Below are 24,329 nucleotides of genomic sequence, written 5' to 3' on the forward strand. Positions count from 1 at the left end.
TCAAAAAAAAAAGAATCAAGTGTGTATTACTTTGGGCAGAACCACATCCCGATCTCTGATGACACAATCGTTCCTCCCTTCAGCCACCGGCGAGGACACCCACAGTATGTTCAGCCCAGAAGAGTAAATGACACAAATGCAACCAGCTTTAGGATTCCTGAGTATTGATTCCCTCAAGTTCCTTAAGTGAGTCTGTAAAACTCCTCAGCTAAAAAGCATCACTCAATGGGTGACCCAAACCCCGATGCATTTGGATCACAGGCTAAGCTACATCTACAGTGCAGGGAGAAATCTCTTGAACGCTTCAGAAGGGAATGATGTACTCGAAACCAACCCCAATTCCCAAGCCGACTTCTGAGAGAGGCAGGCAAAATTACCTTTGGATTTCTGCTCTTGGAATTCATGTTAGAGTTCTGGGGAGCTGTTTGGCAAGAAGCCCAAGTCTGGTGAGGAAACCTCTAGGATCTGTTCCTCCTTTTATTCATAAAGCATAGAATACTTTGGGTTGGAAGGAACCTTAAAGATCATCCAGTTCCAACCCCCCTGTGATGGGCAGGGACCCCTCCCACTGGCTCAGGCTGCCCAAGGCCCATCCAACCTGGCCTTGAACACCTCCAGGGATGGGGCAGCCACGACTTCCCTGGGCAACCTGGGCCAGGGCCTCCCCACCCTCACAGTGAAGAAATTCCTCCTTATTTCCAGTCCAAATCTGCCCCTCTCCAGTTTATACCAGTTGCCCCTCATCCTACCACTACAAGCGTCTGTAAACAGTCCCTCCCCAGCTTTCTTGTAGCCCCGGCGGGGGGCACAGCGTTCTAAGGAGAACTTATCTGGGAGTCCAGCATTACACTTAATTATTGGTGCTTTTGAGGAAGGGAGATGGCCAGAAGGAGAATCATCGAATGATCTGAGTTGGAAGGGACCCACAAGGATCATCACATCCAACTCCTGTCCCTGCACTGTTCAACCCCAACATTCACACTGTGGGGCCGAGGGTGTTGGCCAACAGAGAGACAGAGACAGGAGGAAAGGAACACATCTAGGAGGTACAAGATGGACAGTCCTGGAGGAAGGAGAAAGTTGAACGTATGTAGCAACGAGGCAGAGATTGTCAGGACAACACAGCGCAGCCTTGTCCAGCAGGCGGCAAACACACCAGGGACCGGCACCAGGAGCTATTTCCTCCTCTTGTCAGAGCTATCTGCGCCCAGACGCCTTCAGATATTGCTATTTCACTAAACATCACCTCTGAACTCATGAACAGGATTAGCAAGAGACCAGGCAAGTTCCTTCAGTATCTTAATGGAAAAGGATACATCTCAGAACCCAACAGCGAGGTGCACGGCCACAGTGGCTCAGAAGACACCCAGAAACCAGGTCTGCAGACCCACGAGGGTCCCCGCAGGCACTGGCATCTTTACGAAGCAGCTTCCCAGCATTGCTTTATTCCCTATAGATGGACTTTTCATCCTGCAATAATTTTGCTAAGCTGATGTGCGTTAGTACGTGGAACACTGAAGGACGAGGAGGGGGAAGAGAGCGAAGTGCTTTATTTCAGGCCAGAGTACAAGGCTCCCTGGAAACCCAAACAGCTTTTGGCGCTACCTTTATCCCCGACTCCAGCCAAGAAGCCACCCCAACATGAATAGGAGTATTCCGACTTCCGAGGCCAGGTAAGCACAGAGAGCAAGCGGATAAGGGATTGCTAAGGGCTGAGCAAAGGACGTGTGCAGACAGCAGAGAGGACACACGTGCACGTTAAAACAGATGACAACTTCTAGACAGTGTTTGCTAAAGACACGTTCAATTACATTTTATTCGAACCTTAAATACTCACCACTGCCCAGATTTTCTCTGACATAAACCTTACTCCTAAATAAATTATTCTCTAATTTAGCAGCATGTAGCCATTCGCTCAGAGATAGGCTTTGAAATGAAGAGATTTAAATCACCAGGCTTGGACCAACTTGACAAAAGAGTTTTACAGGTATTTCTCAGTTGGGGTCAGGCTATGTTTCTAGCAGTTCAGAGATAGCGACCCAGGAAATTCCAGCACTGTCGATACATGCTTCAGTACAGCTTTGGCAGAAGGGCAGATTCCAGAAGATCTCTTTATCAAAGAATAAAACTGAGCGTTGAAGCAAATTGGCTGATGCTCTAAAGCTTTTATAGCATAAATTCTGTATATGCAGTCTAAATGTGGCCATAAAACTAGAGCCTTTAGCCAGTTTGGTGCAAAGCAGCAGTACTTCGTCTAGCTATTAGCACTATTTCTAAAACAAAGTGTAAATACAGAAGGGGATAACATTGACTGTCTGATGTCTGATGCTGCAGGGAGCTGGCAGCAGGTGAACCTGCAGGCTAAGGGTGCAAATTCAGCTCTCGCTCACCCAAGGCGGCCAGCTCAACGCCGGTATCCGTGCACCAGAGCGGGCCTGGCTCCCAGGACCACCTCACTGAGACCTGGGTGCGAATCAAAGCAGATCCGGCCGTTAGCCTGAGGATGCTCTGGATGGGAGAGCCAGCAGCTTCACTCTTGTTGCTGCTTTTGAGTGAACCAGCTGCAGATGGGAGCGGGTCTAACAGGTCTCATTTCTGAGGGCTTTGAGAGAAAGACCCGACGACACCGTACTCCTGTACCAGTCTGAGTGTTACAGAGGGGGTTTGGCTGATTCGAGGGGCTCATTGAAAGGAGAATATTAAAACTTAGCAGGGGTAACTCACCACCTCCACAGTAGAGATCATAAAGCTGTAGTCTTGCCTCAATCATTCATTTTCAACAGAGCCTCAAGTGAATTATTTGATGCTGCTTGAGCAAGGGGTTCCCAAACAGCCACGTGCTGCTTCCTACATCCCTGTGGAGCAGCGCTTACTGCTGGTGTCACAGGTACTGGGATACGAGCTAAACATGTCTGGGAGCCTCAGGCCTGGCTGGTACGCTCAGGTCAAAGCTCCATTCGACAGAGGAATGCCATAAAGCTCTTTGTTCTCATTAAGGATCTCCTGGCTGCCCAAGTATGTAAGAAAAATCTGACAACCACCACTTGCTGACAGCAGAAACTCCTGCAAGTTCACAGATGAAACCAGATTTGTGTTGTTTTTAAAGGCCACCCTGCAGAAAAAAAGCCTAGCGTACACGTAGGCAAATCCGCTAAGCAACAGGGAGAAGAGAACACCAGGGACACAGGCCTGAGACGACGATAATGACAAATGAAAGCCATCAACAAACCACGTTTCCAGCCACTGCTCACCCATCACTTCAGGTCTAGCTCAAAGCAGAAAGTTCAAGATGAATTCGTGACACAAAGCCACTTCTGAGACTTCCAAGTGTTCCTAGTTAAAATTTGGTATTGTGTGTCAGCCACACTTCCCTTTCCCCCTCCCCGGCCCCAGCGGTGTTCTGGGCCTCTGCAGAGTATCACAGTGTAATTCATTCCCAAGAAAAGCATCTGGAAAGGGCTCCCTACAGCACAGCCGCGTGAGTCCTCACCACGCAGGCTGCTCACCGGAGGCTTTCTGGAAGGCCACGATGGTTATAACGCAGAAGCCACGTCAGTGCATTTGTTTCATAAACCCTGTTGGGGAGCCCTCACTTGTTAAGAGGTATTGAATTAGTACCCCACCAGCCCCCAGGGGCTCTCGGCAGTTTGCATTCCCACAGCCAAGGGGCTGACACCCCAGATATCCAGACAAACTCATGCAAAGCAGGTCTTTTCCTTCCGATCATTGCCCTGCTCACTGCACAGGGAACGGATCCACTGACAAAGGCCACTCTTCCCCAGGCAGAGGGGTGTTCAGAGCCACAACATATGGTTGGTTTGTTAAACAATTTCATCATTAAGGTTTTGCCTTAAAGTGGTTGAGTTTGTTCATTTGTACGGGGGAAAAGATGCGGGCAAGGGAGAAAAAATGTAAACTATTCCTTCCCCCCTCCCCTCCCAGTCAATACCAGCACACTTTCACATAAGTTAAAACGTCTCTGAAGTTTTGGTAGCACCAAATTTCTGTCCCTTCCCTTCTTCTATCCCCGCGTTGTAAACTTGAACACGCTGGCCCAAGAGCATAATAGGGTTTGGCAAAACCAGGCCTCAGCCTTCCCCGCGCACGCACAAAACCGCACGCTTCCGAACCCCCTCCACCCCTCGCTCCTCTTGCGGAGCGTCACACGTCCGGGGGCACCTACGTACCTTCTGTAGCTGCCATAACAGTTTGAGCAGCACCAGAGACGGGCACTGGGTTACAAAGCACAGGAGAGCTACAACAAATCCACCAAGTCCATCCGGAGAAGCGCTGTTTCGCGTCGCACACAGAGCTCAGCGTGTACCTCTGTCCTGGGCAGCTGTGGGCACGGGCAATTCACAATCTGCTTCGTGCTGGACAGGGTGGGGCTCTTAACAGCTTCTGCTTTTTATTCCTAATATCGGAGCTTATTCTAAAATCATACATTTAAACAGAAACACCAATTTCAATCCAATATGCGTAATCAAAAGCTACCCTGTCCACACACTGCTAGGATGCTTCCTTTCTTTTAAAATGCCAAATCTAACGAGTGAAACAGAAGAGACAAATTACTTTGGCTGCAAATAATTAAAAAATCTGGCTCAATGTTCTGCTCGTATGTGATGATGCATAACTTAGACACATCCTTTCAAAGCAAAGACACCCCGGTCAGCTACCTCTTCTGCAGGTACGTAGGAACAACGATACTCTTGGCTAGCAAAATGAGAAGAGCAAGATCTGCGTTTCCATCCACTTGTTCCAAAGCCTCAAGAGCTTCCTGGGTGGAAAAACCAGCGCTGAGGATGCGATCAACGTCAGCCGCAGGGAAAGCAGGTGGTGGAGCAGCACCTGAGGATGGTCCAGCCCCCCGAGTTGGTGGGCTTGGCAGCGGGTCCTCGCACCCACCCAATGGCCACGGACCTTCTGGAGCAGGATTGCTGCTTCTCCTGGGTGCTCCTGTGAGCAGGCTCCGAGGATCTTGAGGAGCTCCTTCATCCAAAGCAGGTTTTGAGGAAACAGATGTGTTCTGCTCTGAAGTCAGACTAGGAGGACTCTGACAACCTTCTGCGACAACCTTTGCTTGTTCAGAGCTCTGCTGCTGGTCAGATGTCGCTGCAGAACTCGCCGCCACCGCATCGCTCTTACCTGGAAACTCCTGAATCTCTAAAGCACCCTCTCCGAGAGCTGACTGCATGTGACTGATAGCCTCGGTGCTGACGTTTCCTACGCTGGAATCACAAAGCTGTTTCCCCTCTTCTCTTCCACCTTCAGACCTCACCTCACAGGAGGAACAACTCTGCTCCTGACTGACTGGATCTGAGCCCTTCTGCTCACTGTCAGAAAGCCCCTCTGGCTGCACCGCTGGCTCTCTGCGAACCATTTCCAGCTGAGAGACTTCTTCCAATGCATGGATTTTACATTCTCCTTTCTGACTGATAACCAAGAGTTTGTGCAGCTCTTTCAAGGCTGATGCTAGAGAGAAACATGGCTCTTCTGAAGGCCTTCCTGCACCCATGTCCAGCTGATGGATGCTGGAGAAGGAAGAGCTGTCTTCAGCCGCCAAATCAGACAACTCATACTTCGCTGGAGTTTCCCTACTGCTGTTAGACTGCGGGACATCGCTGGTGGTAAGCGGATCGCTCAAGGAGGATGCAGACTTCAGTGACTCCACCTCCATAGAAAAGGTGTCCGAGTTCAGGTCAGATGCACTTCTGCCCTCACCCTGTGGCTCCTGCTCACTCACCGAGCTGTGCGCTTCAGCTGCAGACTGCTCGACTACATCTACTTCCATGAAGGCTTCTGTATGAATAAGGCTACAGGAAGCTGACATTTGGATACCCCCTTTCACACAGGAAAGACCTGCCTTCTCCAGTCCATCTCCTCTTGTTTCTGTAGGAGAATTTTCTGGCTGGCTGGCTTCTTCCACAACAGGTTTCTCAGCCCCACCAACGTGGCAAGGAGGTCGTGGGTCAGTTTTCTCACTCTGCTTCTCCAGATGTTCCTTCTCAGGTTCTTTGCATGTCTGAGGGTCTATGGCAAGTTCACATTTCTGCTCCTGCTCTGAAGACAGATGTATATCTGTATTTTGCCCGTGCTTAGCATCAGTGTCTGCAAAACTGTTTTCTTTTGTCACTTCCAAAGGATGTTTCTGACCATAGTCTTGTTCTTTAATATTACATTCCTTTAGACTGTCAGCAATAAATGTTTCTTTGAGTGTCTTCTGTGAAAGGCAAGCTGGATTGCAACAGGGCATCTCCCCTGTCCGGGGAGAAGGATCGTTATCTGCCAAGGAAGCGTTATCGGAAAGATGCTGTGATAAGAGAGGATGTTCTTTTTCTGGGCTTATCTGGTATTCAGTTGGAGACTCCAAAGAATTGACGGCTCTAGGATCAATGGGCTCTGCGAGGCTAGATTCCGATGAGCAAACTGAAGCAGGGGCAGAGACAGAACGATCAAGTAATTGATTTGTGGGATTACAGATCTTGGAATTTAGTCCTGAAGACTGGACTGGATCTTGAAACCCATCAGAAGCTGGTAATGAGGGCATTTCCAGTGAGGTAGTTTCTTTGTCACTATTCTCTAGCAGAAGACAGACAGAAAGAAGCCGTTAGGACACACAAGAAACAGTTTGTACTGTAGGAGTGAAAAAGTATAAACCGATGGCCATAAATACCTGGTCTGTGGCCCACTCCAGCTGCAGTAAACACACACTACATGCATCAAGGCTTCTGACGTTCTGTTTGGATTAGGAAACAAACACACCAAACTCGTGTTATATTCAGAGCACCCCACATGCATGGTTATAGCCCTGTGGCCTCGTAGCTCCCCTCCCGAGTGGGCAGCGTGCAAAAGCAGCAGGAGCCCCACGTGTTCTCCGCCTTCTTCCAGAAGGAGTTCTGCGTGGGAAATTCATTACATCAAGTCAAAAATAACTCTGCTGGAGAACAATTTAAAGTCTGTTCTGGACTATCTGCGCTGCGGAGTGGTCGTGGGCGATACTACACACCTGATACACTATACACAGCACAAGGCACACGTCTAGCTCTGTACTGGCTTGTTCTCTGCACCACTGAAGAAATTCAGGAGGCATATTTTGGGGAATGAGAACTGGGATAGCAATGTAATTCTGGAACTGTGCTCCCAGCGCTGCCACCACAAGCAAGAGAAGGTGAGCAAACATCAGCTTGCTGCAAAAGGGAAGTGCAAAGATCCTTGGGTGAAAGGCAGAAATCCCCCAAAGGAACTGCTGCCCGAGGCTGGGGAGACCAAAGCAAAGGGAGTCAAGCCCAGCTGCTCACTGCTTCCTTATCCATGTGGACTGCAGATCTCTAACAGTAGCACCAAACACTGGTGATAGTTATCAGGAGAGATTAAATAAGTCAATTTATCTTGCTGTGCATCAGCTCTCACGCTCTCGTTAGATCGCCAACATGACCTTTGCTGTAAGAGCGCCTGCTCTTCCACTAAACCCTACCCTCTCCAGTGTCAGATATCCAGGCTCTGCTGCCTGACTGGCTGCACTAATTCCCTTTTCCTTCTCCAAAGCCTCCAAACTCAGCGTCCTCAAACATACACCATTGCTTTACCTGAACTCTCTCTCTCTTTACAGATACGCCAGTGCCCTGGGGGCAGCTAACAGCGCTCACACGTACAGCCAGGATTTCTTTTCAGTTCCTCACCACGGAAGAGCTCTGCCTTTTGCACCTCAGCTGCTCGTTTCTTTGATTCTCGGGATCGCTGCCCCTCCGATCGATACACTTGGGTACAGAACACAGAGCAATCAGCTCCGTGGCCCCGGCCCCAGTGCAGCTACAACAACCAAGCGACGCTGGAGCATTAAAAAGCCAGAATTCTCCTGCAGATTTTCCAACTGCCCATGTTTTAAAAGGGTTTGTGATACAGGATACAGATAAAAACCAGAGGGATCTTTTCCTGCTTCTAGGCAGTAGGATTACATTCAGGCTCTCTGCTCCCAAGCCAATCCTTTAGAGAGGACGCAGAGCTGTCTTTTGCCTCGGTGGATCAGGTCTGATCGAATATGTCAGGGATCATTTAGACAGCAGAAGTAGCTGGGATCCTCCCAGGTACTTCCAAGACCGTCTGTCATCCTCCTCCTGGAGTATCCACAGGCGCTGAATCCCAGTCCCAGCTAGGGTATCGATCCAGCCAGCACCCGGAGCAAACTCCTCTCCACAAAGCGCACCATCAGGGATGAATTCCTCTCTACATTAGGAAAAGCCTGAGCTGCCTTTGTGATGGCAGCACCGTTGGGACATGGAGGCCGTCTGGATGAAAAGCTGTGTTTGGGGTAAACTCCCCGACCACAATTCCTCCCACAGCAACTGTGGTTCTACTGCCAGTTTGGTAAATCCTCCATAATCCCAGAATTGTTACCAGTGCTGGTAAAACACTGCACATTGGCAGAAATGAGCAAGTTCGCAGACATAAATGAAGCAGATGTGGAGGATCTAAATCACAGCAAGACAATCCAGGACTCCATTACAGCTCAGCCGCCTTTCTACAGGTGTTGGAACACTGACAGAAATCGGGAGGCTCGCTACAGTGAAGTTAAACAAAGCTCAAAAATAATCCAGGTGCATTCACAGTGAGAACTTTAATAGCCTCCAGGTGTACGCAGTGGTTTCTGTGGCACTGTCTACCAGAAGGCAGCAAAAATTCAAGCTATTATGAAAGAACACAGGACTTGCGGGGCGCTGAGCTTCCTTGGTGCTGCATTCTGTTCTCTCTCCCTCTCCCATTCTTTCACTTGGTTTTTCTGGTATCATCTAGCAGCAACTGATAGTTTGGGAAGAGAGGAAGAGGGTAATCATTAATATTCTGACATCTTAGGGTACAGCTGACAAACACCTGCAGGCCAGAGGCCTGTCCTGGGTCTAAGGCTTGCACACGGCCAATCCAAAACAAGACCTGCCTTCGTTTTGCATGCAGGGGTTCTATGGGCATTAAGGGAATACACAAAATGGATTTCCTACACTCATAAATCTTTTACATTCCTCTACGGCTCAGCACTGGAGACTGGCAGGCTGCTGAGTAGGCTGAACGCATTCACGTGGTCTTTAGAACGGTACTGGCACATAAGCAGCTTGGATTTAAGTCATTTTAGACACTTTTCATTTCAAAGCAGTTGACTAAAATGCTTTTATTGTAAAAAATCATATATTTTGGGCTGAGAAGTTTGCTTTTTATTTGACTCTTTCAGCAGAGAATCAAGTCCAACAAACTAGGATGCCTGCAAAGCCTCATCCGAAATGGAGAGATTGCAAAAACCAACCCAGGTTTTTGCCAACCAGGCTCAAAACTGTTACAGGAACAGAACCAATATTTACGTCTACACATTTTCTCTGCCAGGTTCTGTGAAGAGACACGAGCCCAAGCTACCGAGTCCGACCCCCAGCTGTGCCAAAACTTGACAGGAACAAGGTCAGCTCTCTGTTTGTGTTTCTCTCAACTCGCTGCAACTAAAGTTAATAACCGTTCAAGTCTGGCTTTACAAGTCAAACATGTAAACCATTTCTTGCCGATTCATTAGAGACAGGTTTTTGCATCTGTTGAAAACTTACATTCTTAGAATGGAAGAAAATTGCTCAAATGGACCAATAAGTGCAGTCCTGTGCTTCTCTTAATGTGAACAACTGTGTTACTTGCAAGGAAATCATTGCTTACTCTCTAGACTACCCGGCAGCCTCTGGGGAGCGTTAAAGAAAACAGCAGTGCATTACAGCTGGTTATATAAAATACAGAGCTAAAGCTGGTCATCGCACTTCAGTTTTAAATAGGAACATGCCAGAATCTTAAGAAATCAGCAAGAAAAATATTGAGGAAATGAGCTTTATCAGCTTTAATGTGACTGGGCAAAGAGTTTTGCATGTTTGTGGGAAGGAGAATCTTAATGAGCGCTTTCAGAGGAAAAAATAGCAGAAAAACGCAAAAGTCTTCAAAACACATATAAAACATTGTCTTTAGAAGTCCTGAAAAGGCCTAAGAAAGACACTGTGAGGAATCCCCAGCTTCACTGTAATAGTGGGGAAAGAAGATAACAAAGCTTTCCTTCAACCAAAAGCATTTGCTGAAGTTATGGGAGGAGCTGGATAGAAAACCTGAGTGTCAGACAGTTTGGCTTTCAGCTATTTCGGCATCTCCGCTTAATGTTGCGGCTACCAAAACATTCCGCAGCCCTGCCAGTCGGAGGGTGTGCAGCTTACAGACTCCAGAGGCACAAAACTACAGGGAGGGTGAAAATTCTCTTTGCAGATCACATTTAAGGCTGATGATAAGACATTAGGATGGGAGTCCAGCTGTTGCTTTTGAATTCCAAGCAACAGAAATCGTCAGCAAGAGCAGCCGTTTGCCTTCCAAGGGCACAAGCACCATTCTAAGGAAAAAATGCTGAAACAGTGCTATTTCTAAAAACCATCACGAACTTTTGTCCAGAGATCTGCACTGACTGCTGCAGCTCCTCTCTTTTTATACGCTGCGGTTTTTCAGAACAGGAACAAGGAAGCATCCACAAAGCTGTCTGGTCTCCCAGAGCAGAACCACATCCTGACTGGGCACTACAACCCAACCCAGGTAAATGGATGCCAGAGACAGCCCTGCACCACCACACCGTGAAACCCAAGAGAGCACAGCAGGCATGGAGAGCACAAATTAAACAGCGAGCACCCCCAAATGCCTTCATGCAGACAGGTTTTGCTGTACAGAGAGGAAGGGAGAAGTGCAGTTAGAGGCCACGAGCAAGAATGAAGCCCCTTTCTCTCCAGCATTTACTCACTGACACTGCATTAGATGGTATCTCCTCAGAGCTGAGGAGGGGGACTTCTGACAGACATCCTGACACACAGCAAAACTAAGTAGATCAACATTTCAACCCGGCTCCTCCTGGTACCTGCTTCCTCTACAGATTTCTGTATTGCTTCTGCTAGTTCCTGGTCTGCAATCTCCTCTGGCCGCACATCTTCCCGCCCAGCCCCATACGCCAGCCGGGCACACTCTGGGAGTTCGCCCTCTGGGAGGAACGTGGTCTGGGAGCCGGTGGTGCCAATCACGAGTACGTTCTTCTTGAGATCAATCGAGCACTGTGAAAGAGCATCAAGACATCAGGGGCCTGTGTGAGAGCCAGTCAGCTCACAGAAGAGGAGGAAACCCAAGGTTAAACAATCCATTCCCAATGGGAACAGCTCATAGCAGCTATGCAAAGTGGGCCAAGAGCGCCAGCCATAAGGGTTCTGTATGACTTGGTTCATAATAAATCATTCAGTTGGAGAGCTCTGAGCATCTTTGATGAGAGAAAAAAACTTCAGGAGCAGCCAGACACCCTAATAGCTACCGATGATGCACGGAGTATACGTAGAGATTTCATAACTGGCTGGAAGATAATCCAACATCAGCTTTCCCCAGAAAGTCCTCATAAATTCTGGCATGGCATTTATGTCGCGCTTAGCTCTTAACTTTGGAGAGCCAGTAACTGTTCCAAAAGATACCTGATGCCTCTTCAGCATATCCAGTCCTAGAAGCATGTCCATGGGCTGCTCTTCAAGGATGGAGAAGGAGCATGCCAGGAAATCCCCTTCAATCTGGACCTGAGCTGAAATGTAAGGCAGAGAAGTCATCACCTCGCAACATTACAGCACAACAAATCTGTTTTCTGCTCCTCCATCTCCTGGCAAAGGTCTGTGCAAACCTGCTGGGTGAAGCTGAAACCAGAGCTCTGATGTACTGCCTGGATAACAGACAATCTAGCCCTATGCACGCCCTGGGGACTATCGGGCCAGTTTTAGTCTCAAGAAGTTAATTATCTTAAAAGCTGACCTGCTCTCAAGCCTCAGGTACTGCTTGTCTAACCTAGAGTGGCTGTGTACGGCTTGTTAGAGCACACGTCTAAAAAGCACCAACAGGGACGCGAATTGATTTTTCAGACAATAAGGACAATCTTCTGTCACCCAGAAAAGCTGCACAAGAGCACAGCCAGTGTTCCCTTCCCAAAGGAACAGGAAACTCCTCCCCCATACTGCCCAGCAATCCCACCCCAAATAGGGTAGATCCTGCTATTCCATATTAGCCCTGTTTTTTACACCCAGAACAAACACAGCCTCTACATTCGCAGGAGCTGAGCACTCCCTCACCCAAAAGAATCAGCAATTCCACTAGGAAAGCGTTAAACACGACAGCAGCCACAGGATTCTGCCCAAGTCAGACAGACATACTGCAGTTGTGCTGTTGTTTTCCTCTGCGGGAGTTTCTAACGATTACAGCATCAAACCAGATAGTCCTTGGTGCCAAGGTTGCGGGAAATGCAGTCGAACCGCTGCTAACGCTGCCCAAAGAACACCAGTTCTTACCTAAGTGCACTCGGCCAATGATTTTCTGTGTCCCTACGCCTTTCGCGATGCCAGCCCATCGCCGATCCACCAGCCTCATTATGTTGCACCTCTCAGCACAAGCTTGGCTCATGATGGTCATCTGGGCACCTACCAGCAAGAGGATCCGTGTTAAATCCTGACAGCTCATCACAAATTAGATTGTCTCTTGCAAGGGCTGAATATCCTGCACTCAGCAGCTGGGAAACCAACCTGCCTGCAGCACGGAACTGCATTAAGGCTCAAAGGCTTCCTGTGAATCCCACAGCACTGTACTGACAGTGACACACAGGTCAGCACTGATGGCAAAATATGTTCTACTGCAGAGCTGGAATAACCCCAGCACTTTCCCTTTAAGGCTGCGGATGGGAAGCAGAGCATTAAAGGCATGTAAAATCCCCCCCATTTGTAAAATGAGACAAGAAACACATGTGGCAGTGACCTTTCCGGCACCAGAGCCCCAGAAATCCTCGCAGGAGCCTTGATCCGGGGTGTTCAAGCGCTCACGTGCACTGCTTCTCTGAACAATTTGCTCTGTGTGCCTTTAACAAAGCCCAGGCTGCTCTCAGGCTTCAGTTAGCTGCTTCGAAATGTTGTAACACAACGCTTTATGATGGAATTTTGGGGCAAAATTTCTGGAAGGTTTACTGTCTCCGTTGGTGAGAGCACAGAGAAAGGGGTGAAAATGGGAGGCAATTCACCTGAGTCAACAAAGGCTTTCACTGGGTGTCCGTTGACTTTGCAGTTAATATACAGCATCACCACCTGGCCAAAACTCTCAGGAGCCTCTTCCATCGCTATCGTCATATTTTCTTCAATGTTTTGTTGCCTGAGAGGGAAAAAATCAGACCTCCCATCAGCCATTCCTATAAGCATCCCTCTGACCCACAGACAGATCTGGTAGCCCCAACCGCCACAGCGTGCCTGAGAAACAGCACGATTAAACCACAACAAAGACCGCTTCGTTAGCTAAACACAGCCTTCTGAGCAGGGGAATTGCTAGTCATGACCTTGGCTTCATCCAGAGCCACCAAGCCTCTCCCAAGCAGCCGTGAAGACTGCTCCTTCAAACTCCTTGTTCAACTCCTACAGCAGCACCAGGTGACCTGTTTGCGACAGACAGCCGACACCACAGAGGTCACCTGGAGAACTTGTGAGCGAGAACTTGCATCTTCATTAGTCCCTCTAATGCACTGCGAGCACACGAAGGTGTTGCCAGCAGCTACAACGCTGGAGACCCATACAACAGCTGAAGGTTCAAATCCTCCAGCGTTTCCCTGGTATCTTTCCTTTTTCCAAGCATAGGAAGGCGGGAAGGTGAGCACAAGCACAGCGAGAACAGCACCATGAGTACAGCCTGCAGCAAGAACACCACCACGGGCACAAAGCATTGCTGCAAACTCAAGCCTGCAGAGGAAATGCTCTTCAAGAAGCCCATCACAGCCCTTACAGTAATCTTGGAAGTGATGGGTACACGTAGTGACTGCATCTGAAATAGCTTTCTCTACCAGAAAGGCAAAATGGCTTCCAATTTTGGTGCATTTTCGTTTTCCATCCTTAGTAGGGCAAGAACCCCAAGCTCCTCTCTTACCCATCTTCCATGCTGTGGCAGCCTTCCCACAACAAGATAAGTAGACACGGTTTCTTGGTAGGGAAGAAAACCAGCTAAGGGCATCCAAGACCTGGCTCGCTTGGGAGCTGAAGTACCCACTACCCTACTGGATTGTGTCCCGCTTCACAAACTCGTGAAGCAGAGCACCACGTGCTATCCCATCCGTTATTATTTAAGCTTAAATCAGATATACAGTGGTTAATCTTTAGTTTGGTTCCTTGTCAAATTCGTTATTCTGTCCCTGGCACTCTCTCCACTCAAGACACACTCGAAGGACAGAGATGGGTCTCAAAAATATGATCCTCACAGTGGCTTCCAATGGATTTTGGGCAAAGCCATCCAGCGCAGCAATGAGTTGAGAGGAACGTGGGGTGTGAAATACGGGGACTGCTGATGTCTAACCTGCTCCCTACCAGCTGCACAGCCCAGGGCACGTCACCCTTACCTGTCCCCTCACCTAAGGAAGAGGAGAAGCGTTCCTGTGCCTCTGAGCAATGTTTCGTACATTTTTTCAGCATTGCTGAGCGAAGCATTTAACCTGCACCACCATCTTGTCAGTCATAACACAAGAGTGATTCTTATCACAAGTTGATTTTGTTATGACCAGCTACGAGTCAGCTGTGTTCCGAGTCAAGGATTTATCACTCAATTTAAGAAACCAAGCCTGAGCCCAAAGCAATTACATTTGGAAGGCAGCAAGAGGGAGCAAGTGCTGAGGAGCAGGACATATTTCCATAGAACATCTCTTCTGCCAGCAGAGATGTTCCCAGCCTGGAATCAGCCAGAGACACAGCGATCAGCAGTGCACAAAACCAAATCTCAAAGGCAGCTGGGAGAAACGCTGCCACGTTGCTGTGCTGAGCTCAGCTGAGAGCAACACAAGGCCCACTCTCCAGCTCAAAACGTGCCTGAGGCACCCAAGTGCCACCTCTCACAGGACCTCAGCTGAGTGCTTTCCGCAAGAGCTCTTGTTTCAGAGTGGAGCAGCTTAGGCAGCCCTGGAACGTCACACACAGACAGCAGTGCTGGACCTCATGATCTGTGCTCAGCTGTAACCAGCACAGGATCGATGGAGATCACTCCCGCATGTTGCCCAGGCCTGAAAAAGGATGCTTGCCTTCTAAAACTCCAAAACCAGTCTCAAGAGTTTATTTGCCAGCATTTTTGGTATCACCTTCATATCCCCGATTCCCAACCATTCCAGGCGCAAAGGGCTCAGAGGACCATGTTGGGAACCTCTAAAGGCAGGATCTAAACACACGCCTTGCATCCTCCAACAAAAAAGCACCACGGATGGAAGTATCCTATGGAAAAAAGCACCGTGAAGACCTCCAAAGCTTGCAAGGGGCCGTGGTCTCCTACCTTATGTCTTCTTCTATCTTGGCCTGTGCCTCAAGATCAAAAGGATCAGCTGAATAGAGTCGGATCCGCTCTTGCTCCCGCCGGGCTCTGTCCTGCTGCTGCTCCAACAAAACCCTGGTGAATTTCTCTGCAGTAACAAGGGGATACAGAAATGCTTTTTACTGGAAATTGCTCTTACAGATCAAGGTCTGGCACAGCAAACCCTTCTTTTTATGGCAGCATGCGCTCGGGGTAGACTCGGCAGCACAGGTACAAAGGGCTTTGTCTGAAGGCAGCATGGATTCTCCTCAAAGGATTGCTGGCAAACTTGGGAACCCGCAGAGATGAAAAGCAACCAGACAGAGCTCCTTCTTGTGCCTGCTACTCAGACTGAGCACAATCAAACTCCATTTCCTTGCACATGTATTTTTATAGGGAAGAAAAACGAAAAACACATGAAGACAATATTTAAAACAAAGAGCTGCCATTAAACCAGGAATTCACTCTTTTATGGGAGCAAGAACTGCCTGCACAATACTCAAGCCCCCCAGCACATAAATGAGACCCAAAGCAGAACTCAGGATTACAGAACTTGCATAAATCAAACGAGAAGCTTGAGCGCGCCTGCATTCAGAGAGAGACCAAAGCAAGATTTCAAAGTGCTCAGTATGGCCCATCCAGAAGAACAGCTTGCAAACTGTCGCATTTTGTGCTCAGCGGGCCCTGGTGCAGCAGCAGCCTGGAGACCCAACAAAGAGCAAGTGCAAATTGTAAGACATAAAAAGGCTAATGGCAAACCTTACTTGAAACCCAAGCAACGCAGGCAACGACAGAGACATTATAATCCCTAAAGCTCAATGCCTACCACTGACATCTGCTTCCCAAAGTTTAGCCGCATGTTTTAAGGACACAGATTTTAAATCTCCTCTTTTTTGGAGGGCTTCTGTCTAATTTTTACTGCCTGGATCTGATCACGTACGTTCCCAAAGGGACTTGGCAACAGATAAGTTCTGTAAACACAGAAGGTTGTGGGTTTGCTTCCAGAAATGCAGCTCCCATGAAGTGGCTCCCTGGCTCACAGGCTGTTATGTGTTCAGGAAGGCTTCAAGTATGTTTTCCTGATTGTTTTTTCAGTTTTAAATTAGGCTTCTGCATAGCAGGTGCCTTCTAAAGTGCTTGTGAAGGACCCAGTGCAGTCACACAGCCCATCTCTATGTGTGTAGTTGGGCAGCGGAGCCAGAGCTGAGCTGGACTGGTGCTCAAACACTGTGAGCGGCAGTACAGAATGATGAGAGCATAACCAGATCAAACCCCACTTCCTTCCACTGCAGCCACTTGGGACTGAAAATGCGCCCCTGGATTGAAGCTTAATGCACACAAGACAAGACAGATGGGCAGATGAGCCAGTGCTCAGTGTCTTGGGCTTAACCTCTCAATTCTTCTACCAGCAGCAGCACATCTGCTCAACGTGATGGGAAGAACTTCTCTGCTCCACTACAGACTTGCAAGAGGTGTGAGACAGCTTGGAGGCGCAAAAGATGTAGTTTTATCTCTGGGTATGTGCTAAAGTCAGACTTAAACAATGTAACAGGCCAAAAATATCTGCGGCAAACTCCCTTCCAGCTTCCTTTGATGGAGAGAAATCATTAGGATGTAACCTTGAAAGTGGCAAAAAAAGTTTCCTGCTGGAAGCTCCTCCTCCAAACTCAGCAGGACTTATTTCCTAACTAAACGTCATATAGAGGTTGAGAAGCAGAACTCTTGAGGCCCCAAACATCACTCTTCTCATCCCAAAAGGAACCAGAGTTCAAAGCTTTCAGCACAGGGACCAACACCAGCTGCTCACCTGCAGAGGAACTGACAGATGTGGCACTAGGCTTTAACTGTGCCCAAAATACAGGAAGACTCTCAATCAACAGAAACGTAAACATTTATGACTATTCCTACTGGAAAAGCTCCCCAAACCACTATTCGTAGTTCCTTTTCCTCTCCCTTTCTGATGTCCATGTCCCCAGTCACTGACCATCATGGACAGAGCTGGGTTTATAGTGTACTGCTCCCTGTCAAGGTCTCAGTGGGCTCTGGGAGGCAGCAAACACACCACGGAGTGTTAGCACAAAAATCAGAAGCGGAGCCACTTGTCTTCACAGAAACTCGATGTATCCGTGCAGCTGATACTTCAAAGTAGGGGATAGAGGATGCAAAAGAAGCCAAGCAGGAGAAATACGCCCAACTTGCCAGAAACGGTCTAGTCAGGAGGAGAGGAACTCTGCTTGAGTCCTCCCAACTGGCACCTTTCATCAGCACCATCAATGAGCTGGCAGCGAACATCCCAGCCAGTCAAAAATCCGTGGCTGCCTTTTATCAGAACTGAGCTCAAATGGATTGAAAACTGCCTCCTGCAGATTAAAAATCCAACTTACCAAGGTCTCCACTGAGCAATGCCTCTGCCAAGGGTGGATTGCGCTCCTTCAGCAGGGACAGCTCGTGGGGATTCGCCAGCAGCATCTCCCGGAGCAGTGCCGGATTGTCCAGACCCTGCGGGAAGGAAGGCGCATCGGGAGGCGAGGGGCGAAGACGCTGCGCTGGTGGTTGGTGCTGCTGCGTGGATGTCCCCGGAACAGCGATGCTGCTGAAGTCTATCCTTGGCAGACCTTGGGGGAAGAGAGGCCGGAGGCGTCAGCACTTTGTGCTTACAATTCCAGTTGAAAAACACAGTGGAAAAACCACGGGAAGGATGAGCTGCACTTGATGCTCTAGAATCCAAGCGGATTCTGCAAACAGCAGCTCATACGGGAAGCACAGCCACGTGCTCCGGTTACTGGGTTAGGAATGCGAGTACCTGTTTCTGTAACTGGTCCAGCCTTCTATCTGCCCTGTTTTTTACACCCTGAAACACACTTACAGAATCAGACTGGTATTCCCTGCTTCACACGCATGAATGCCACATGGAGGAATTGCAAAGCTAAACCTAGTGTCCCTAAGGCACTCCTGAATCCCTTGGGTTCAAAAAAGCAGGAAGAGGTGGGCAGCATCATCCCTGCAGACCTGCATTGCAGGCACCTCCTCCAGCCGAGGCAGGAGGATGAAGACCTCACACAACACTCCCACGCTCTCCTCAGCCAGCGGCACCTTCTCTTCCAGCGGTATTTTATAGCAGGGATTTACTAGGAATCGGCTGCGGGAGGCAGGAGGGAGGAGCAGGGCCCCGCTCCGATGTTAGCTGAGAAGCCTCTTTCATGTAAGCACGATTGTGCATGTGGGTTTGTCAGGATGTGGTTTCTTCAGGTATTTGTCACAGTACAGACTCAGACACACATCGTAATAGCTTTTCGACGTGGCTGAGCGCGTGTTCCTGTGCTGCTATGCCCAGCGGGAAGGGAACCAGCGGCTGAAGGGAAATTCGAATGCCTTTACAAAAGCTGCTGCTCTGAACCCCTTCCCGTTCTTGCATTCTCCCTATCTCCCCAAAAGAACAGTAAAATGATATTTAACTCCTTAGAATTAAAAAAGCCAATAAATAAGAAACCCTTCAGCCAATTTTAAGCCCCTCACCTCATCCTGAGCCACCCTCCCTTCCTAAATGTTTTGCCTAGTGAGCTGCTAAAGGAGGCTGATGGAGTCAGTGTTTGATAAATACAGGGATCTTTGGATGCTCAGAGCAAAAGTTACCACAAATCCTTTCTCACCTGGGAAGCGGATAGAGGGCCGCGGCTCTACAGCCTCTTTCTGCCGCAGAATCACCACGTCGCCATCCTTCAGGCCATAGGAAGCCAAGGATCGGTTGTTGTCGGTCAGAGGCCGCTCTGCATAGACAATCTGTTTGTGGAGAGAGTGCAGTGAAACACCGCGCACGACAAACTGGACATCCTCGTCCTCTTTATCATTTCCATTTTATGAGGAAAGCATTCCAGTCAATCCTCCAGACCTTTCCCATATCTCAGAGGGAAGGTGTGAGGTTCTCACCACAGGCCTTGCCAAAGCACCTATGCCTCAGACACAGGGAGACCTCTACAAGGCAGTGGGTGGACAATGACGCAGACGGGCCTTATCAACACACAACAGTGGTTTCTCAATGCCCAGCATTTCAGAGAAGGGCTGCTCCCTCTTAATTAGAGACCAGGATTATTAAAAGAAAGTGAGCCCTGCGCCAGGGCTGCTTGCCACACATGTCAAGAATCTGGCCTCTACAATTACACAAGTCACAGTTACAGCACAATCTCCTCCAGGCTAGCACCTACCACGCACACACACAGGCAGCATCATTCAGGGCAGATCCTGGATGATCCAGGCTGATATCTATGATCCCTACCATCTCCCACCACACAGTTCTCCAGAATAACCAGTTTTACAGGGCCCTCAGCGATTAGCTCAGCGATCCCCAGTTTACTTCAGCCAGACTTGAAGGTTCTGTACCCAAAGACACCGCTCTCAAGCAGCAGTTGGTCCATGGCAGGGAACTGCCCAGTGGAGGCCTGGTTTCCCCATCCCTGGAGGGGTTCCAGGCCAGGTTGGATGGGGTTTGGAGCCCCTGAGCCAGTGGGAGGTGTCCCTGCCCATGGCACGGGGTAGAACTGGATGGGGTTGAGGTCCCTTCCAACCCAAACCATTCTATAATTCTATTCGCTTCTTTCGCCTACCAAACACAAAGCCACATCCTTTTCTGTTCTGATAATCGGACTTAACAAGGGGTCTGCAGATTAAACATCAAAACATATTGAGATAAAAATGAATAATCACCATGGGAACATTCCCATTAGCGCTGGATCTGCGATACCCACAGATGTCCTGAATTACAGGGAAGCAAAGGAAATAAAATAAATAAAGCAGGGCTTTATGAGAACGGAAGTTCCCAGAAACGCTGTCTGCTAACCATTGCAGTTTCTGTGCCTTCATCGGAGCGTAGCAGGCCCGGGCAGATCAGTTCAGCTGCCTCCTGCCCCTGGCGGGAGTCCAGAGCAAGAAGAGCTGGAGAACTCGGCCTAAAACCATCAGGCATACGATCAAATTTCACCTTTACCACCTCGTTTAGCGAAAGCGCGTCTCTCTGCATCTGGAACAGACCGGATCAGCAACTACAGGTTTGCCGCAGGTCAGGACTGGCAAAGCTGTGTGGGAGAAGCTTTTATAGTCCTTGCCTGGTTGGGCTGTGGCTCTACCTGATGCTGTCACAAGCCGCAGATCCAAAAAGAAGACACCCCCACCCCAAAACTCCCTTACTATGTGTTTTAAGGTCTGGAAGACACTATGGACTTTCACTGCTTTACTCTGGAACTCTGGAATATTACAGAGAACCCCACTCATGCACTCCAAGTGGAATTAGAGAAACACACGCCTTTAGAACCAAGCACAAGCCTCCTACCTCCTCATTAACAACACACTTAGCAACCTCAGCAGCGCTGAACCGGGCTGGATCCCTTCCTAAGCAAACACGGAGCCGTTTCCAAGCTATGTTAAGGTGTGCAGTCCCCACTCCGATGGTCTGCAAGATATTCCTGGTGCAACTAAGGCTGATTATGATGGGAAGAGTCCCGGTGTGTCTTCTAACATTACCAGACCTGACTAATGCTGCTGCCCGCCTGCCATAAATCCCAGCTGCGCATGCAAATCCTAAATGGCAGCTTCCCTGCACAGACACTCCAGAAGAGACAAGTTAATCAGTTTAAGCGAGGTTTTACCTCTGTCATCTTGCTGGGAAGGGATTTACGAGCGTTCGGCCTGAATGGCTCAGACAACGAATTAAGCACCTGGCCCTCACTCTACATCCATCAGCAGCGCAGCTCAATGCGCGTTTGACCCATCCTGCTCTGCTGTTCGAACAAACCGATTCCATTTTACTGTGGTTTGGCTATTTGCCAGCCAGGTATCGGACACAGTCTCTATTTGAGGGCAGGGATGCCGGCACAGACGCTGCACAGCGCTGGATTGGGCAAGATTTGTTTTCGTAGAACCTCCTTATGGCACCAGGAGCCCCAGTCAGGAGTGCTGGATACCTCCCACGACCCCAGACCAACCATCCCAGAACCCATTAACCTCCCTGCGCACAGCCACACGCAGCCATGGACAGGAGGCACATGGCATGTAAGGAAAGAGAAACGAAGGAAATAAACGGTGCCACCAAAACGTGGTTCAGCTGAGGGCCTTCCCGTCTCCTCTCTGGAAAAGCCACTGCCTCGATGCATGAAGGAAACCGCGGTGAGCTGAATTATTTCCCTCTCTTCACCCAGCCCCTCTTATCACCACAGCAGCCGTCCCTGTTATCACATGCCTTGACAGCGCTGCCAGCCCTTGGAAACCTCGCAGCCCCGAGTTAACTGCAGCACTTGGAATAAACTGCCCAAACCAGCAAGGAATACGACTGGGATTAACCCTCCTCTACAGGCAGCAGTTGCTCACCCCACCCTATTAAATTCATCGTCCTTTTCTGCCAACATGGCATCTTTAACACGACGTATGCCTCGGCTGTGGAAAAAAGTGGTGGATAATGGCACCAGTTTGGGAAAGGGAATGCTGCCTGTCCGCGTAGGATGGTTTGAGCAGGCAAAATCCCTCGGCACCACAAGCTGCTTGACCAATAACTTATGTTTTTATAACCCTATCCCCACTAAAGATCCTCAAAACACTTCACAAGCACTGGGCAGCAATGGGAGAGAAAGGAGCAGTAAATTTGTGGCTAGGAAACATTAAAAAAGGCAGTGAGATGATGTGTAAATAGCAGAGGGAAAGCAGAGGTGGTGACAAAAAGCACAGCACTGATCCTTGCTACCTGTGGCCAATAAAGTTGCAGTTTAATCGCCAAGGACGGGAAATGCCAGTGACATGTAAGTGGAAAAGCCCGTAGACCCTCACTATCCCATGCCAGCCTCGAGCCAGTGGTAACCCTGACGCCAGGGACAAAGCTGACGATGATTTACACTCCCAGAGACACTGAGGCCACCACAGACCTGCCGTCCCACGCGCAGCAGCCATCCCACGCGCAGCAGCCGTCCCTGTCACCGCTGGTGGCAGAGACATGGGTGGGAACCCCCACAGGAGCTGTTTTTTCTCTTTCAGCCTACCAAATCTCAAGAGGTTTTTTCCCCCCAAAAGAAAAAATCCACCTCACCTTGATGTCCTACCCCTGCTTGTGAAACTGCTTCCCTCTCCAATCCCACCTCACCCTAAAATTAAAGGCTCGCTGGAAGCAAGAGGGAAAGGGAAATGCCGTGGGCGATGTGTTGGGAACCCCCTCGGCCAGGGAACGCGTCCACCTCCCGGGCTGCCACTTCAGCAGTTCTTCCCCTGCCAACTCATATTCGCCTGACTGGAAAAACACTACATTAATTGAGATGTGGAAAAGACTTGGGAAGCAAAAGCTGCCGCCACAATACTCTGCCAGGTGCCCTGAGGAACGGAGCTGACACAGCCCCAGCCAGCACCGCGTCGCCCCGCTGGCAGAGGGGCAGGAATGGCAAAAACCAGCAGGATTGACCCCAAAACAGTGAGTAAAGCCTGTAGGGATGGACAGACCAGCCCCGCGCCCCAGCCTGCCGTGTGCTTGGGCACGTCGTGACGAGCCAGCCCCAAATTCCAGCTGGATGGGGTGAGGGAACAAGGCAGCTGTGTCCGGTCCCACACCTGTCAGGGAAAACAGGGAAAAAAGCCTCAATCTGCCCTTTCCGCAGGCAGGAATTAGATTGGATAAATAAAACCTTTCCTGGGCACTTCAGTCTCATTCCCCAGCGTGTGAGGAGACCATGAGCTCCCACCTTCCTTGTTTTCCTGTTCCTCTTACTTCAAATCCATCCTCCTTAACACACCAAATTCCTCCGAAGACTTATCTGAAAACTCAATAAACCCTTTCCCCCCCCCCCTTTTTCTGTTTCACTGTGGGAGGAGACCAAGCCTTTCCCAGGGAGACACTAAGTCCTGGGGCACTGGAGCATTTGCCGTGGGGAAGAAGGGGATTCTGAGGGAAAAAGAACACGTTTCTGCCCAAATATAAAAGGCCAGATCCTCACTCCCCTTGTGACCCTCAAGCCCCGAGGTGTGGAGTGTGGAGGCTCAGCAGGGACACGGGGATGTCCCAGCCCTAGCGAGGGCACAGCGGGGACACGGGGGGGGGGGGGGGGGGAAGAAGGGGTGTCTCAGGCTTTAGGAGGGGCGGGGAACGGGGACACGGCGGGGGGGGGGGGGGGGGGGGGTTCCCAGCCCCAGAGAGGGGGGCGGAATGGGGACACGCGGGGCGGTTCCCAGCCCCGGGGGCGGGACAGGGACACGGGGACCCAGCCCCGGGGAAGCCAGGACACGGGGGAGGGGTCCCAGCCCCGGGGGGGAGGGAACAGGAACACCAGGGGGTCCCAGCCTTGGGGAAGGGGACAGGGGGACACGGGGACCAATTCCGGGGGGGCATGACAGGGACACGGGGACCCATTAACGGGGAGTGGGGGGCGCAGCGGAGACACGGCAGGGTCCGAACCCCGGCGGAGGGGAGGAAATGGGGACACGGAGGAGTTCCAAGGCCCAGGGGGGACACGACAGGGACATGGGGACCGATTCACGGCGTGGCGGAGCAGCAGGGACACGGAGGGTCCCAGCCCCGGCAGGGAATAGGGGACATGGACACGGGGACCCAGCCCCGGGGGGAGGAACAGGGAGACGGGGGAGGGTTCCCAGCCTCAGGGCGGGACGGGGGACAGGGACACGGGCGGTTCCCAGCCCCGGAGGGGCGCAGCGGGGCCCCGGGCCGAGCCCCGTGTGGGCGGACCTGGCTCTCGGCGGCCGGGATGCCGGACTCGAGCTCGCAGAGCGCGCGGAAGTTCTGCAGCTCGAAGTCGGCGTCAACCTGGAGGGAGAAGGTGAGCTCGCTGCGGTCGCGGCGCAGGCAGAACACGGTGAGCAGCATGGCCGCCCCGCCGCCACCGGCCCCGCCGACCGCCGCCAAGCGCCGCCGCTGTCGCAAAGCGCCCGCCCCGCCCGGAGGGGAACGCCGGCCCGTCAGTGTCGGGGGCGTGGCCTGA

The 24,329-nt window shown here is 50.3% G+C and overlaps 1 protein-coding gene across 3 annotated transcripts; it reads right to left on the minus strand.

The window, feature by feature from the left end:
• DDI2 (DNA damage inducible 1 homolog 2) lies at positions 1-24,271 on the minus strand. 3 transcript variants are annotated; one of them, XM_054085879.1, is made up of 10 exons: positions 24,077-24,271; positions 19,020-19,149; positions 17,754-17,984; positions 15,352-15,478; positions 13,079-13,206; positions 12,360-12,488; positions 11,502-11,605; positions 10,907-11,096; positions 6,674-6,736; positions 6,442-6,579 (listed from the first exon to the last, which is right to left on the minus strand). In XM_054085879.1, exons 1-9 carry the CDS (start codon positions 24,212-24,214, stop codon positions 6,720-6,722), a joined length of 1,194 nt encoding a protein of 397 aa, XP_053941854.1. In that variant the 5' UTR covers positions 24,215-24,271; the 3' UTR covers positions 6,442-6,579; positions 6,674-6,719. The 3 variants fall into 3 exon arrangements, with proteins under 3 accessions (XP_053941853.1, XP_053941854.1, XP_053941855.1); XM_054085878.1 differs by lacking the exon at positions 6,674-6,736 and having other exon boundaries at positions 1-6,579; XM_054085880.1 differs by lacking the exons at positions 6,442-6,579; positions 6,674-6,736 and adding an exon at positions 7,318-8,796.
• Between the last annotated feature and the right edge of the window lie 58 nt (positions 24,272-24,329).

This window comes from Cuculus canorus, chromosome 21 (genome assembly GCF_017976375.1).
Source record: "Cuculus canorus isolate bCucCan1 chromosome 21, bCucCan1.pri, whole genome shotgun sequence".
NCBI lineage: Eukaryota > Metazoa > Chordata > Aves > Cuculiformes > Cuculidae > Cuculus > Cuculus canorus.